Source organism: Chiloscyllium plagiosum, chromosome 22 (genome assembly GCF_004010195.1).
Source record: "Chiloscyllium plagiosum isolate BGI_BamShark_2017 chromosome 22, ASM401019v2, whole genome shotgun sequence".
Lineage (NCBI taxonomy): Eukaryota > Metazoa > Chordata > Chondrichthyes > Orectolobiformes > Hemiscylliidae > Chiloscyllium > Chiloscyllium plagiosum.
Window position 1 is genome coordinate 57,023,532 of NC_057731.1, and position 15,930 is coordinate 57,039,461.

A 15,930-nucleotide genomic window follows, 5' to 3' on the forward strand; every position below is an offset into this window, starting at 1 on the left:
CTGACGGAGGGAGTGGACACTGCTGAGGGGGGGAATAGACACTGCTGAGGGGGGAGTGGACACGGCCGAGGGGGGGAATAGACACTGCTGAGGGAGGGAGTGGACACTGCTGAGGGGGAAATAGACACTGCTGAGGGAGGGAGTGGACACTGCTGAGGGGGGGAATAGACACTGCTGCACATTCAACAATAAAACTGTTATAAATCCTCAGCAGCTTGAGCCTTCAGCCTCGTACTGTGACAGTGTGATATGTTTCAATGGGATGTACGATGTGTTACTGCACCTTTTCACCCAAAAACTTCCCCAAACTCCAACCAGCCCAGGATTCCCTGGGACGTTCCAAATTGTGGAAGCAATTACCCTGAATTCTGGAATCCTGTGAAAGTGTTTACAACGTGGAGCGTTTGGAGCGCTCTGACTCAGGTACCTGAACAGTGACCCAGGAAACATTAAACCATTAAAACCTACTTGAACTCCTGGGCACTTAGAAACCTGACCCTGCTTTTCCTTCAAAGTTGATGCTGTGCTGCAAGATTCCCAGATCAGTTAACGCTCCATGTTTCTAAGGAGGATCATGTTGAGGTCAGAAAGATGGAGCTTCAAGCCAGGTTAAGGAGCAAGTAGCTGAGGGATGACCTGCGAGTCATCACCTCTCCCCAGGAGGTCCAGCCCGTGCTCTAGCAGCTCAGAGGTTCACAAGTTCCGAATCGCCCAAGCTCAGCTCTAATCAGGAGGGCAACTTGAAGCACCCATCGTGCTCAGTAAAAAGCTCTTTAGTGAATGGAGCCAGTTCATTCTCACTGGAGGAGCCCAGCAAAATGATTGAATCATGGAACAAAAAGCTTTCTGAATACCTACCATCCTCTCGGATATAGCTTACTCAGCACTGTTCACGTTCGAGAATTTAAATAAACAAATAGAAAGGGAAGCTAAGGTGAATCGCATAATCGAGTAACGAGGAATGAACTACCTTTGACCCTGAGGGTGTGGAAGTGAATCCATGGCTTGGTTGGGAAAATGTCCTTAGTTGAGATTGATTATTGTCCGGTGGAAGGTCTGAAAGATAATGGACAATAACATGAAGCAAAATTATGGAGATCCTTCAAAATGCCACACAATATCTAGAGCAAATCTATAATGGTAAAACTTATGAACAATAAAGGACTGTGTTTATTGGTTGTGAACTAACTGAAATGAGACCAATTGCAGAATAATGTGATATAATTTCTGCTTGATAATCCCAAATTACTGTTCTCCCCTCTCCCCTCCTGCTCTGGAGCACTGTCCAGTAAAGACCCACCAATACTCTACCAGAGGGGGTTGCCATTTGATGGGAGTATCCACATTGAGATGTTTAAAATTATCTCAGTGATCAACGCAGCCAAACTAAGCTTGGATATTATACAGTGAATATAATAGCACTCACATTGTACAATTACAAAACTGCACAAACAGGGGCTACTGAACTTCAGACAGGTGACTTCATGTTGAGTGCTTTGTTGCACTTGTGTTCTCAATCCTACCATCAGACTCACTCACAACTAATCAGATATTTTCCACATTTTTCTCCGGCTTCAGTATTCAGGATTTATTATTAAAATCAACAGGGACCTATAATTAGCACAAACCAAGCAGAGTTAACATTCCAAATACTCTCAATTAGGTTTAACTTTAATGAGAGACATTACTTACTTTTTTCTGTAAAAAAAGGAGCATAACAGATTTAAATTGATTACCGGAAGGATTCAAAATCATATTGGATCCGCACAAATTGACTCCTCCATTTGTTGATCTTGTCAAATGTGTTAACCCAATGCCTGAACTGGGATTAAAATCAGAATTCACAGTTAAAATAAAGTGAAAACATCACAGTCAGAATAGCAGGAAAACAGATCCATCTAGATAACCACTTCACAGCCCACCTACTTCAGGAAGTATCGAGGGTCCTGGTCAGGATGGGATGTATTTGATGGGAATAACCTGATAGATTTCCTGGACTGTCCTGAGAAAAATGCAGACGGCTAATACTTTGGAATTGTATAGAACAAAAGTGTTTGGAAATCAGTAGCAATCTGATTTGTTATTTGATAATAGAACACAAGTATTGCTGTAACAATACACATTTGTTGAAACTTTTCATGTTGCAGACGTCAGGACAATTTGATAAGCGAGGAAATCAGCAATCACGCTGCACGAGAGGAGAATGCGGATTGGTTAGCAAGTGGATTCTCACACAGTAAAAAATATTAGCAATTATTGTTCGTTTTTCTTCGCCCACAAAGCAAACTATCAGGAATGGTTACTCACTTTTCAGAGAAGAGGGTACAGTTCTGGATGTGATGCTTTCCATTCACATGATGTTCCCAATCCTGCCCGAGAAAAGGAGAAGCAGATGTATAAACTGCTGATTGGACAGTTCTGTGGAACTTTATTAAAATGCCCCAAAGTGTAACCTAGCTTGAGATTTGTTTTGCAATTGTAACATTGGGTTACTTTACAATCTGAGTCAGGTTTCTCTCACAGGGTGAGAAGCTGTCAGTTCTGATGAGAGCAGTCAAGAAGCTGGTGCTGACAGAGTCTGAGCAAAGAAAGAGTTTGGCTGATTTGGAAACAGCATGGGAATTATAGCCCACACAGCTTTGTTTGGGATGAAGGTTTTGGGGCAAGCCGGCGAGGTTCTAGTAGAGACTAGTGATATTTCAGAGGCGGGATGTTGGAGCTCTGGATTGGTTTATGGGTTTTGTTGGATTAATCGTAAAAGGACATCGAAGAATATTAAAATCAGAAGACACGTTCTGTTATAAAATAACAATTGTCTGTCACATGGTTCACAGAGTGTACCAATGTGGCATTGTTGTTATTGTCTCCACATTTTCAAATGCCTTTTTGTCCTTTTACCTCTTTCTCGTTATCTATGGAATTTGGAAGTGTTTTCTCTTGCTGGTTTCTCCAAATGAGAGGAGAAAGAAATGTATAAACAGTAACTGGTCACCCATTGTGTGAGATGATTAAATCCTCATCATTTCATTGTCTTTGCTCCCCATTCCTTCTCCTTTCCTGAACCTGTCAGAACCAACACCCAAGATACACAACATCATGATCCTACTGCTCTCCCCGCCAACACAAGGGCCTGAGGACATCAAAAAGCTGCTGAGTTCTCAGGAGGTGTCAAACTAGCAAAACAGATCATTTATTTCATTAGGTACTTGTGAGAGTTGGCTGCGTAGGAATGTGTTCCTGTGTTCCCCGAAACATTAGGAGAACAATAGAGACCTAGGCTTATTATGATGCAGACAGAGGTGGTTAGGCACACTAAGGTCAGCCTGGCTGCTTGAGGACTGTTCCCATCATTCACACTCCATCCCCATAGCCCAACCAATTCACTTTGTCTTTTATTATTCATTCACAGGATGAGGGCATCACTGGCTGGGCCAGCATTTATTGCCCATCCCTAATTACCCAGAGGGCAGTTAAGAGTCAACCCCATTGCTGTGGGTCAGGAGTCACATGTAGGCCAGACCAGGTAAGGACGACAGTTTCTTTCCCTGAAGGACATTAGTGAACCAGATGGGGTTTTTTTTGACAATCTACAATAGTTTCATAGTCATCATTAGACCCTTAATTCCAGATTTTTATTGAATTTAAATTATTCCATCTGTCGTGGTGGGAGTTGAGCCCAGGTCCCTAGAACATTACCTGAGTCTCTGGATTAACAGTCCAGTGATAATACACGAGACCATTGCCTCCTCTCTCACTTGCCTCTCCAATTTCTCTTTGAAATAATTCCAAAACTTTGCTTTCAGCATCATTACCACTGAATTCATCCTTCTTCCCATCTCCCCTGTATCTCTTGCTTCATACCTCAAATCTATGTCACCCAGTCTGTGAATTATTAGCTAATGGATTCGTTTTTCCTTGTCTACCTGATCTAAACTGGTCACAATCTTGTGTGTCAATGTCAGACTTCAAGTTCCAGGAATATGAAAATTGGTTCATAAATGTATGATTTGTTAGTTAAAGATCACAGAGTGCTGGCTAAAAGAATGTATAACTGCCAACAGAACCTTTTCCACCTGGACTGCAAATGGGTTTGAGGATGGGACTCGGTTTTGTCTGCCCCCATGCTGGTATTGCCTGTCAGCACTTCCTGTGTAGGCCCTCAAACCAAATCCAAAATTGGCTGAGAGGCAGGAAGTAGCATGTGATAGTAAAGGGATGCTTCTGTGAGTGGAAGTCTGTTTCCAGTGGGATTCTGTAGCATTGCTGCTGATCCCCTTGCTGTTTGTGGTGCACATTAATGATAGGGACTTAAACGTAGAAGGTATGATCAAGAAGGTCACAGATAACATGAAAATTGGTAGCATAGTAAATAGAGAAGAGGATAGATGTAAACTGCAGGAGGATTTAAATGGACTCATGAGGTAGGCACAGTATGGAATGGAATTCAGTCTGGAAAGGTGAGAGATAATTCACTTGGGCAGGCAGACAAAGCAAGGGATTCCACTATAAAGGGTAGGACCCTGGAAACGACTGAATATCAGGGGGACCTCAGTGTGCACATCCACAGATCCCTGAAGGTAGCAAGACAGGTAGATAAAGTAGGAGAAAGTGAGGACTCCTGCTCCTTGGATGCTGCCTGACCTGCTGCACTTTTCCAGCAACACATTTTCAGGTAGATAAAGTAGTAAAGAAGGTACATGGGATTCTTGCCTTTGTTAGCTGAGGCATAGAGTTGAAGAGCAGTTAGGTATAACATGCTGGTTAGGACACAGTTGGAGGGTTGTGTGCAGTTCTGGCCATTACATTATAGTGAAGATGTTTGTGAGTTAGAGAGGGTACAGAGGAGATTTGCCAGGATGCTGCCTGGGCTGGAGAACCTGAGCAATAGGGAAATGCTGGGATTGGACCAGCAAGAGAGAAGGAAGCAGATGAAGGTGTATTCGATAATGAGGGGCAGATTATTAATACAGGTTACATTCAAAGCTGCATTTTTAAAGCACATTCAGTTCCAGTTATAGAGACTTCCTTTTCTAGATATTTGAATTATCATGATTATTCTTTTAAAACAAATTTAAGGCTAAATAAAACTGTTTAATGCATATTCAAAGTCAATTTCTAATTTAAAGCTGCAACACCCCTTTCTCTCAATCAAACTATAATCTTTCCCCAGAGCTAGTGAACAATTCCGAATTAGTGCAAAGGGATCTTCCTCATGTGGAAATTGTCATGTGGAAATCTTAGCATTGAGTCATTTACTGGTCAGTTTGCTTGCTTTATCTTTGGGTTTTGATGATGGTAGATGGTGAATTAAGTTATTATTTAGGACTCAACAGTTAGAAACTAAATGGAAAAACATTGAGAAATTGTATTTGACAACGAATTAGTCATTAACAATGTGACTCAGTTACTTAAGCAAGATGGTGTAAAATCAGAAAATTCGATGGGTCGAAGGGCCATATGCTGAAAGCTTATAACTCGAAATCAAGCAACTTGATAGCTTAATGTGGGCATGAGTTTTTCGGTGAGATGCAAGTGGGGTGGTGGAGGGGTGTAATGGCTCAATGACGTTTGGACTCAGAATGAATCTTGCTGTTTCTCTGTTCTTCTGTTACCCATTTTTATACTTATTTGTGAACACTCAGACACAAAACTTTCAAAGGTTGTCAATATCTCAAATATTGGACAATAAAATTCTGTCACATAAAACCAATAATGTACTTACCCAAAGCCAGACTTCTTTGGTTACTTATAATTTTCAAATATATTTATTTTGCCCACTCAAGAAAATCATACTTTTCATTTTATGTCAGTTGGAGCTCTGAGGCAAAGTCACGTACCATGCTTTTCATGACCAATTGTGATGAGCATTAAAACAGTTTTCATGCTGGAACACAAGATAAAGGCACTAACAAATAAATATGTTGTGTATTTAATTTTGGAAGCATGAATTAAATCTAACTACCCACTCTTCTTTTGACAAAATCAATTCCATCTTCCCATTTTCTCCTCCTCTGTTTCAGAAACACAATTTTTATTTCAATCCACTTCAGTGACTTTTTCTCAGGTTTAACCTAATTTCTCTTCTTAAACGTAACTCTGCAATTCTTGTCTTGCAGTGCTGCTGTTTTGGACATAAACAATTTACTTGATTCACTTTGCCAATTCTTTTCTTAATCTTATTTCAACAGAAATTGAAAATGATAATGAATTACAATGAATGTAAATTTATGATGGCTTTAATGGATAATTAACGAATATTTGCCACAATGTTTCTCACCACCGCAGAAACTCTATTTCATTACTTGTGTTCCTCGAGCTGCAAATGAAACATTAAACCTTTGTTGTTCCTGTGTTACTGAGAAAGAGACAGAATATTATCAAAAGAACTGTATCTGTGGTCAGGTAAGAGTAGTGAAGTATTCCTGATGGTGCTTGATAATTTTTAGAGACTAAAATGTATGTTCACAAAATGTTACTTCAGTGGGTTTAAAGAAGAAGGAATCTGAACATATTTGTAAATCGACTCTGCCCAGAAGTAGTACCCACCTCAGTGGCACACATTCTCAACAGGTTCAAGATAATAAGAAGATCTCCCGTGGGAATAAGACATGTTCTCATTAAAGCTACACCACCCACGGATTTTTCAGGCCCATCTCCAACACGTGTAACAACATTGGCTACAGCTATGCTAAAAAAAGAACCCACCTTTAGGTTAAAGACTTTCTTGTCACATATTGAGCAGATGTGGGGCAGCTGCGAGGGCACTAAGCCATGGAAGTCATTCAGTTCATGAGGCAGGATGTGTCTGTCTGGGACCTGTAGGTGGAAGGTGCTGTGCAGTTGCTTGTCACTTTGATTGAACTGGGCACCTGTGAAGTTCTGACTGTTCTGGTTGAACCTGTCAAAAGGAGATGGGCAGCCAATATTGACCTTTCCTTCAGACGTTGGCTCCTCTGGGTTATACAGGTCATTTCTCATTTGCAATTGTTGACTTTTCGATGACCACAGATTTGATGCCTGAGCTGTAAACTCAGGCCTGTTGGGATGGAGGAATTGTGAAGTGGTCTGCCATTGATCGGATGCCCAGGTGACTGGATTCTGGGAATTTCCAGTCGGGTTGACTTGATGAGGACCCTCGGGTTTCTGTGGGAAGCCACAAGTATTCATTTCTCCTGAATAACCTGGAGCCTGCACTCGACACATGGGCTGTCCTTGTGAAGTCTGGAAATCTCGCTGAAAACCAGAGTGCTGTCCTTTAACCGGATTCCCTGAGGCAAGGTTAGCAGAAAGTACATTGGCCATATCTCCAGTGAAACCAAACTGATGAAATCCCTGAGCGCAGATTGCCTCACCTTGCATTGACTTATTGGAGAAATCTCCAGTATATTCAGAAAAGCCACCAGGAGGGTGTGAGGAGACAGTCTTGCTCAGATTTATAACTGCAGCTGGATGCGTAGATGGCTGTGAGACTATTCCTGCAAAAGGACTCAGTCCGATTGGGCCTGCACTTTGAGGCTGTAAGTTTCCACCTTGGCCGATGCCTCCTGCCACCAAAGGGGGTAATCCCGGAGTTTGTGACGGGTAAGAGAGTCCACCAGGTGGCATCCCAGGGGCTGGAATGCCAGGCCCAAGCTGTGGAGTTCCAGCTTGTCCGTGAGTAGCATTGATCAGTGATGGGGACCTTAATGTGTTAAATAGTGGCTGGGACATAGCAACTTTGTTGAGGACCTGACTCAGGACAGTGGCAGCAGCTGTGTTACTGTTCACAGCTGACTGAGCGAATTTGAGCCGCTGTAGAGTGAGCTGAGCCTGGAGTTGAGCGAGCTGGACACTGGCAGCAGATGGCAGGATAGGGTTTGGTGTGTTGATGGAGAAAGGATTCTTATCCAAGGTCTTCACAGAACTGCAATCAAAAGGCAATTCTATTAGCAACAATGAAACAACGACAGCTCAGCCTTAGATTATAGAGCAGTATCTCGCAGCTGACTCCTGCTGGTCACTGTTGTGCACAATCTAGACTTACAGGGTATCTCATCAATCAAAGACCTCGTCAACCTCTCCCCTTTTAAGGCAAACACTGTCAAACCAATTTATCACAGAGGGTGGAGTTTACAGGCACGTGGACAACTCATTCAGACAACAGTAAGGTTCTAAATTAAACTAACAATTTCATGTGTGAAATATATATACATCGGATATTAATCATATTCCTCCTTATCAAGTACCTTGGAATATTCTGGGAATTAAGGGACTCAGACCCTTGTTGATCTTGAGAAGCAGCTGGCCATAGAATTTCAAAGTGTTTTGATTCAACACTAATTAATGAAATTTCTCCTCTAGGCCTTACAGAGTTTAAAATATATTTCATTCTCATGGTCATTTTGAATGTGGAGCCACGGTGCTGTAAAGGGTGGCTGTAGTTACATAGAATTTACATCAAAGTTACACCATAATCCTTTATTCCTTTCCCCCTTTTGTACATATCGAACTTCCCCTTAAACATACTAATTAACCCCTGGTGAGAGAGGCTGCTGAAAACACAACAGATTTATTTAGGAGTTCTGTCCCTCTTCCCAACACACACAATGGAAGCACATTCCCTCGGCCTAACTTATTGCATAACCTTAACTACATTCGCATTTTACTAGAAATGGAGGGAGTGTATGCTTCATGTAATCAAATTGGTGCCACTCATGAGGCTGATCTGTTCTGGGTGGTACTGAGCTTCTGCAGTGTTGTTGGAGCTGCCCTCATCCAGGCAAGTGGAGGGTATTTCATTAGACACCTAAACTGTGCTCCTCCATTTCTAGGATTTGGCAAGTCAGAGGTAAGTTAGTCATCACAAGATATCCAGGCTCTTGTAGCCACTGCATTTCAAAGTTTCAGTTTATTCACTCTGATGACCTTGGGGTGTCGGTAGTCAAGGATTTTGGGTGATGGTCATATCAAGAAGTGATAGATTTTCTGTCATTGGAGATGGTGATTGCTTGGTACAACAGTTGGAACATGTGTAGCTCAATTTTCCTTGTCATTTCTCCAGGTCGCGTGTGTTGGCATGGACTATTCCAGTGTCTCGGGAATGGTAGTGAACATCAGTGAACACCCCCACTTCTGAATGTCATTAATGAAGCAGCTGAGGATAATTGAGCCTGAAGGATAAGATGATTCTCTGCTGTAGGATCCACGGGTTAAAGATGCAGCACTGTCCTTTATAAGGGGCTAATGTAAAACCAAACACCACAGTGTAGGAATACAGAGAGGGAATGAATAGCCTGAAGAGAACTCTCTGGATTCCACAGTCACTTATTACTGACACTCTTTGTGAAATACGGACGTATCCCGGTCCAAATTGATTGTCTTTATAATTCCTGAGTAATTTCCACTGGGAATTTCCCAATGCCTCAAGAAATGTTTGGACAAATTAGAAAACAGAATCAGAGTACATCCATGAATTTCCAAAGATTGTATGCTAAACTACCACAAGGCTTTTCATTCCAATAACAGCAGCAACACTGAACTCTGCAATACCCCAGCTTTGTTTTACTCTACTCCTGTTCCTGATGGGATTAACTCAATCATATTGATGCTGGGAAATTTCAAGCTCCAGGAAACAGCTGTCCCAGGATTGCAATCAGGTCAGCTTGGTGAGGACACTGAAAGGGAGGGACTGCTGCGTCTCCCTGGGGTGGGGGGAAAAGGTTCAGATGGAGCAGTTCCAGCAGATGGAAGGAGCTGCCGTGGGCTGGAGGCTGGGGCATCAGGCAAGGGAAGGTGGTGGAGACAGTGAGAGAGCTGCAGCTACATTCCAGCAGGGAAAGGTATGAGAGGGATCTGCTATTACCAAGGGGTCCCAATGTTTTCAGGAAATTTATTGGAGATGATGCTGGTGATGAGCCAGACAAGAAACAAAGAAAGCCAAAGACCGAGGATAACAGAGGATTTTATTATCACCTGGACTGAGGAGAGCAGGTATCCTGGAGTGTCTGAGACCTGGAGCGTTATAGCAACAGCTTGGAGAGCCTGCCTCAGCATTAGTTTGCAGAATGAAGAGGACAGTATCACTGTCAAACTGGACCCTCAGAGACTGAATTCCTTTTGCTGTTCATGAGGGTGATCAGCCTTGCAGTGTGACCACAAGATTCACCTAAATAACTTTGTGACCATGAGGTGAGACTCGCACATCTCTGAGGAAGCTGAGGGCTTTCTCTTTCTGTTTCACTGCTTTGATGTGGAAAGGTTGGAGCTCACAGTCCGGATGCTGTAACGGAATTGTGTGGGGGTTGCAGGGGTAGCACAGGTCAAATGAAGGATCAGCTGTTGTGGCCAATCCGAATGGAGCTGCCCTGAAGTATCAGGAAGCAGAAAAGTCCCGTTCTGAAGTCCCCCTCGCAGTGACAGGAACATGAAGAACAGTTAGGAATCTCTGCTGCTGATTCTTGGGCCACTCTCTGAGCCACCATCTTGAGGAGGGATTCAGCTGGAACCGGCAAGATGGGCAAACTCTCTGGTGTCGACACTTCCTGGTCAGGTGGGGCCTAACATGCATTCTCCTGTTTTCCACTTTCCCCTCCTCCAATGCAGTAATTTATGGTGGACCTTCAAGGCCCTTCATCTTTCACAAATGGATCTTTCATTACTCAGTTTCAGGGTGTTAGAAGTGAGGTCCAGGTTAGAATCACACGGCCATATGACCTTTCTCTTTCTGGGATTGATCCATAGGGATGGAAAATGAGCAGGAACCAAGTGAAGGACTCCAAGGAGAAGGCATTAATGGGTCATTCCCTTTCTCACTAGAATGTGGTGACCGAGCTGTTCAAGATCACCGTGGGCTCACAGACAGCTCATCTGTGATCCCTCCCTTACAGGGACTCAGAATGTTTTCTTTTCCCAACTGAAGATATACACAGCTACAAGATCATTCAGAAGGAAAGCCTTTGAAGATTCAAGACCATTATCATTGGCTTATGGTGCTAGCTGGTATATAACTGTATTCTCTTCAGTTGCCAAGGTGCCACGTGGAGATAATGCTATATCCTTTCATCCCAAATATTCCTCACCTGAATTTAAACCCTCATCAGTAGCATGATGACCTCAAATCCTGTAGAATGACAACTGTCAAAGGTTTCAGTGGGTCACATGATTACAAAATGGCTGCCTTCATCCTTTCAGCTGGGATTGACTCCTTTCCCCTGTCCTGCCCCCACCCAATCCAGAGGCAGGTTTTCAAAAGTAACTGGGTTCAATCAAACCCTTGTATTGAAGACAGTTGGCTGAGTTAGCAATGGTATAGGAACAGTTCAGAAACATGAAGTGAATTTCTACATCAATGAGGAGAATCCAAAGTCTATCTCATTAACTTCATATTCCACATTTCATCACTGGTCCAATGGGATGTTTAAATTATTTTCAACAGTGTGACAAGAAAGGACACATGTTGCTCTGACTGTGAGAATGGTTTGGCAATTTGAAGATTTAACCACAGAGTATTGATGGCCTAGCATATTTTCAAGTTGACCTCTCGGTATGTTGCTATTGTACAGATTCCTTTTCTTCATAGAATACATGTCAGGTGGGACTGTCAATCACCAGGCAGGATCACAAAGTGCTAATTTGGCAATGGTGCTGGAGTCACAAGTTCTGTCATCACATCAGTCCCTGCCAATATTTTTGCAAAGCCCACAGCTGTTACTACTCTAGTGTCAGAGGGTATCTGATCCTTCAATTGACCTGTGCTACCCCTGCAACCCCCACACAATTCCCAGCCATGTCCCCATCTGGACATACCTTCAATCAGGCAGATTCCAGCAGGACCCCTCTCTCCAGGATCTAAACAGGGCTCAGTGTAAAATCCAACGCCTCCTTTTGTGAATGTAACAACTCCACGGAACAGCAGGAGAGAAAATCCTCGAATCCATTATAAAGGGTGTAATTACTGGATAGTTAGAAAGTGTCAGCATGGAGATATGATCAGCCATGATCCGACTGAATGGTGCAGCTGGTTGGAGAGACTGATGGTCTTCTCCTGTCTCTATTTGTTATGGTCTTATGGAGGAGGAATCACATTTGACAAACCTGAGAGAGTTTCTTGAGGATATTACTGGCAAGGTCAATATAAAGGAGCCAGTGGGTGTGGAATATTGGATCTTCAAAAGGCTTTTGTTAAAGCCACCATCTCCCATGTTAAAAAAGTGCAATCTCCATTCTCTAGGTATTTGAGTAGTTTTACAGAAAGACAGGAACACGTCTTTGGTTATGATTTGCTCCTGGGGTCTCACATCCACATTTCAGTTTCAACGGGATCCTGGGAGTTGAAGTGAGTCCGAAGTCTTTAACCTTCAGACAGCAACATGGAGTTTCCACTCACTCAGCTTCTCCCTGGTTCCAGCTGCCACTGTGTACTCCTCAATCGCCTGCTCTTGTTCCCGAAGGAATCTTGAAGTGAACACGAGTCCCAAGTTACATTTCAAAGTCAGTGATATCCAGAATTCCAAAATGGCTCCTGTGATGTCATCTGGACACAACAGGCCACGGGAAGATTCTGTGATGTCATCAGAATGGAGATGAGGGGTCCAGGCAGTTGGGGGTGAGAGAGAGGAGTGTGGGGTGGGAGAGCAGAGGCAGCAAAGAAGGAGGGGTGAGGGCAAAAGGGAGGAATGTGGAAGGAGGCAGAGAGGGAGGAGTGGCAGTGAGGGGAAAGGACGGAGGAAGCCAGAAGGGGAGAAAGGGAAAGGAAGTTGTTGGGGGAGGCTCGGTGTGAGGGACAGGAGGAGATGGAAGTTTGGGGAGAAGAGGTGAGGGTGAAATTAAGGGTGAGAGTGAGGTTGAAGGGGAGTGCAAAAGGGAGGATGACGATGAAGGTGAGGGGGAATGGGAGGTTGAGGGTGAGGGGGAAGGGGAAGGGTGAGGTGGGAAAGGATGAGAGGGAATGGGAGGGCAGGGGTTGGATAAAGCTCCACCTTCCTGCTTGACCCAGAGTTGCTGGTGTTTGTGATGACAGTAACCATGACTTTTCACAATAACACAGCGCCAGTCTAAAGGATCGACCCTATTAGACTGCAACAGGTGTGTTGTAAGATTATATTAGATTCCCTACAGTGTGGAAACAGGCCCTTCGGCCCAACAAGTCCACACCGACCCTCTGGAGAATAGCCCACCCAGACCCATTTCCCTCTGACTAATGCACCTAACTCTGCGGGCAATTTAGCATGGCCAATTCACCTGGCCTGCACATCTGTGGACTGTGGGAGGAAACCCACGCAGACACGGGGAGAATGTGCAAACTCCACACAGACAGTTGCCTGAGACAGGAATTGAACCTGGGACCCTGGTGCTGTGAGGCAACAGTACTAACCACTGAGGCACCGCGCTGCCCAATTAACGGGAACATGTTGGAGAGAGTGCCCAACTGAGAAGGGTTCCAGGAATTAGGAACGTGTGATGAGGGTAGATTGAGAAATCTGGGGACTGTTCTTGCTGGAGGGTGTGCTGAGGAGAGATCTGATCAAGGGGTTTGTGTCATATGTAGACAGGATAGGATGAAGCTATTCCCACTTGGAAACCAGACAGGAATGAGCAGGCATAGTCTTAAAGTGAGGTGCTAAAGAAGCCGGGGGGATGTGAGAGGAAATTATATTGTCACACAGTGAGTAGTTCAGGCCTGGAAATGTGGTGAAAACAGACTCAATTGAGGCATCCAAGAGGGACATTGGATAGTTATTGTGAGTGTGTGTGTGTGTCCATGTGTGTCTGTGTCTGTGTGTGTGTGTGTATGAGAGAGACAGAGAGAGAGAGTGTGTATGAGAGTGTGTGTGTGAGAGAGAGAGAGAGTGTGTGTGTGTTTGTGTGTGTGAGTATGTGTATGTGTGTCTGTGTGTGTATGTGTGTGTGAGTGAGAGAGAGAGTGTGTGTATGAGAGAGAGAAAGTATGGGGGAAAAGGCGGAGATAGGCACTGGGTAATGATGCTCATTTGAATGGCCAGTGCTAGCACGAGAAGGCCAAATGGCCTCCTTCTGCGCCATTACAATTCCATGATTCTGTTTAGCTCAGGCTCTTCTGCGGAAGCTTAGGAGGGAACATTCATAAAATCCTTTATTCCAATTTCCAGACAGATGAAGTTTGAACCCAGCTGGGTTTATCCAGGATTAACTCTGCTGCTGGTTTGTGCTGTGTTTAGTTTTGCCCTTTTCAGGTGGGGGACAGTTATTTGGTTGGGGTACAAACTAGTTGAAGATGGTGAAATAATTGAACATGGAAGCAGGAACAGAGAGCTGCTGCACTGAGCGAGATGATGCTATGGTGGATTTTAGAGTTTGCATGAAGGGTAAATAAATGGATTATTGATTGTAAAAGATACATAATCCATTTCATCACACAGTTTTATAACCTGTAATTCTGTTTGCTTTCAGTCTTTGATCTATCACTACACACTCTCAATCAATCCAATGTTTATTTACAGAGTGATGAAAAGACAGAGAAGCCAATCCTGCTCCAAATCCCAAGGCTTTGGGGAATGGCCGGTCTTTCTTGGCCCAGAGCTCTGCAGGTCAACGCCTGGTCCCTCACTCACATCAGACACTGACAACCCTCAGGAGGTATATTGGACTGAAGGATATTGGACAATGACACAGCAATATTGTTGAATGGACTGGAGTGAAGTCCCTAATCTATTATTCACAATGTACATGGTCAGGGTTGGTCATGTGAGTTCATTGTTATTGCAATAGGAACTGAGGGCATGGGGAGGTAATGGTCGAGTGGTGTTGCCACTGCACTCTTAATCCACAGACCCAGTGTTCTCAAGTCTCAGATTTAAATCCCATCATAATAGAAGGTGGAGTGTAAATTCAACTTTAAAAAATCTGAAATTGCAAGTCTAAAGAGTCATAGAGTCACAGAGTCATAGAGATGTACAGCATGGAAAAAGACCCTTCAGTCCAACCTGTCCATGCCGACCAGATATCCCAACCCAATCTAGTCCCACCTGCCAGCACCTGGCCCATATCCCTCCAAACCCTTTCTATTCATATACCCATCCAAATGCCTCTTAAATGTTGCAATTGTACCAGCCTCCACCACTTCCTCTGGCAGCTCATTCCATACACATACCACCCTCTATGTGAAAAAGTTGTCCCTTAGGTCTCTTGTTTATCTTTCCCCTCTCACCCTAAACCTATGTCCTCTACTTCTGGACTCCTCCACCCCAGGGAAAAGACTTTGTCTATTTACCCTATCCATGCCCCTCATAATTTTGTAAACCTCTATAAGGTCACCCCTCAGCCTCTGACGCAGCCAACAACCATGTAAATCTTTTCTGAACACTTTCAAATTTCACAAGATTTTTCCGATAGGAAGGAGACCAGAATTGCACGCAATATTCCAACAGTGGCCTAACCAATGTCCTGTACAGCCGCAACATGACCTCCCAACTCCTGTACTCAATACTCTGACCAATAAAGGAAAACATACCAAATGCCTTCTTCACTATCCTATCTACCTGCGACTCCACTTTCAAGGAGCTATGAACTTGCACTCCAAGGTCTCTTTATTCAGCAACACTCCCGAGGACCTTACAATTAAGTGTATAAGTCCTGCTATGTTTTGCTTTCCCAAAATGCAGCACCTCGCATTTATCCGAATTAAACTCCATCTGCCACTTCTCAGCCCATTGGCCCATCTGGTTAAGATCCTGTTGTAATCTGAGGTAACCCTCTTCGCTGTCCACTACACCTCCTATTTTGGTGTCATCTGCAAACTTACTAACTGTACCTCTTATGCTCGCATCCAAATCATTTATGTAAATGACAAAAAGTAGAGGACCCAGCACCGATCCTTGTGGCACTCCACTGGAGACAGGCCTCCAGTCTGGAAAACAACCCTCCACCACCACCCTCTGTCTTCTACCTTTGAGCAAGTTCTGTATCCAAATGGCT

The 15,930-nt window shown here is 43.8% G+C and overlaps 1 protein-coding gene across 1 annotated transcript in view; it reads right to left on the reverse strand.

Annotated features, from left to right (window-relative positions):
* rbm20 (RNA binding motif protein 20) overlaps positions 1-15,930 on the reverse strand; it is a 225,249-nt gene that overhangs the window by 60,568 nt on the left and 148,751 nt on the right. Inside the window, exons 2-5 of the mRNA XM_043713177.1 lie at positions 6,706-7,903; positions 2,308-2,369; positions 1,737-1,822; positions 971-1,056 (exon numbers count right to left, since the gene is read on the reverse strand). Coding sequence (XP_043569112.1) covers positions 971-1,056; positions 1,737-1,822; positions 2,308-2,369; positions 6,706-7,903 — 1,432 coding nt within the window. The remainder of the gene's footprint in view (positions 1-970; positions 1,057-1,736; positions 1,823-2,307; positions 2,370-6,705; positions 7,904-15,930) is intronic.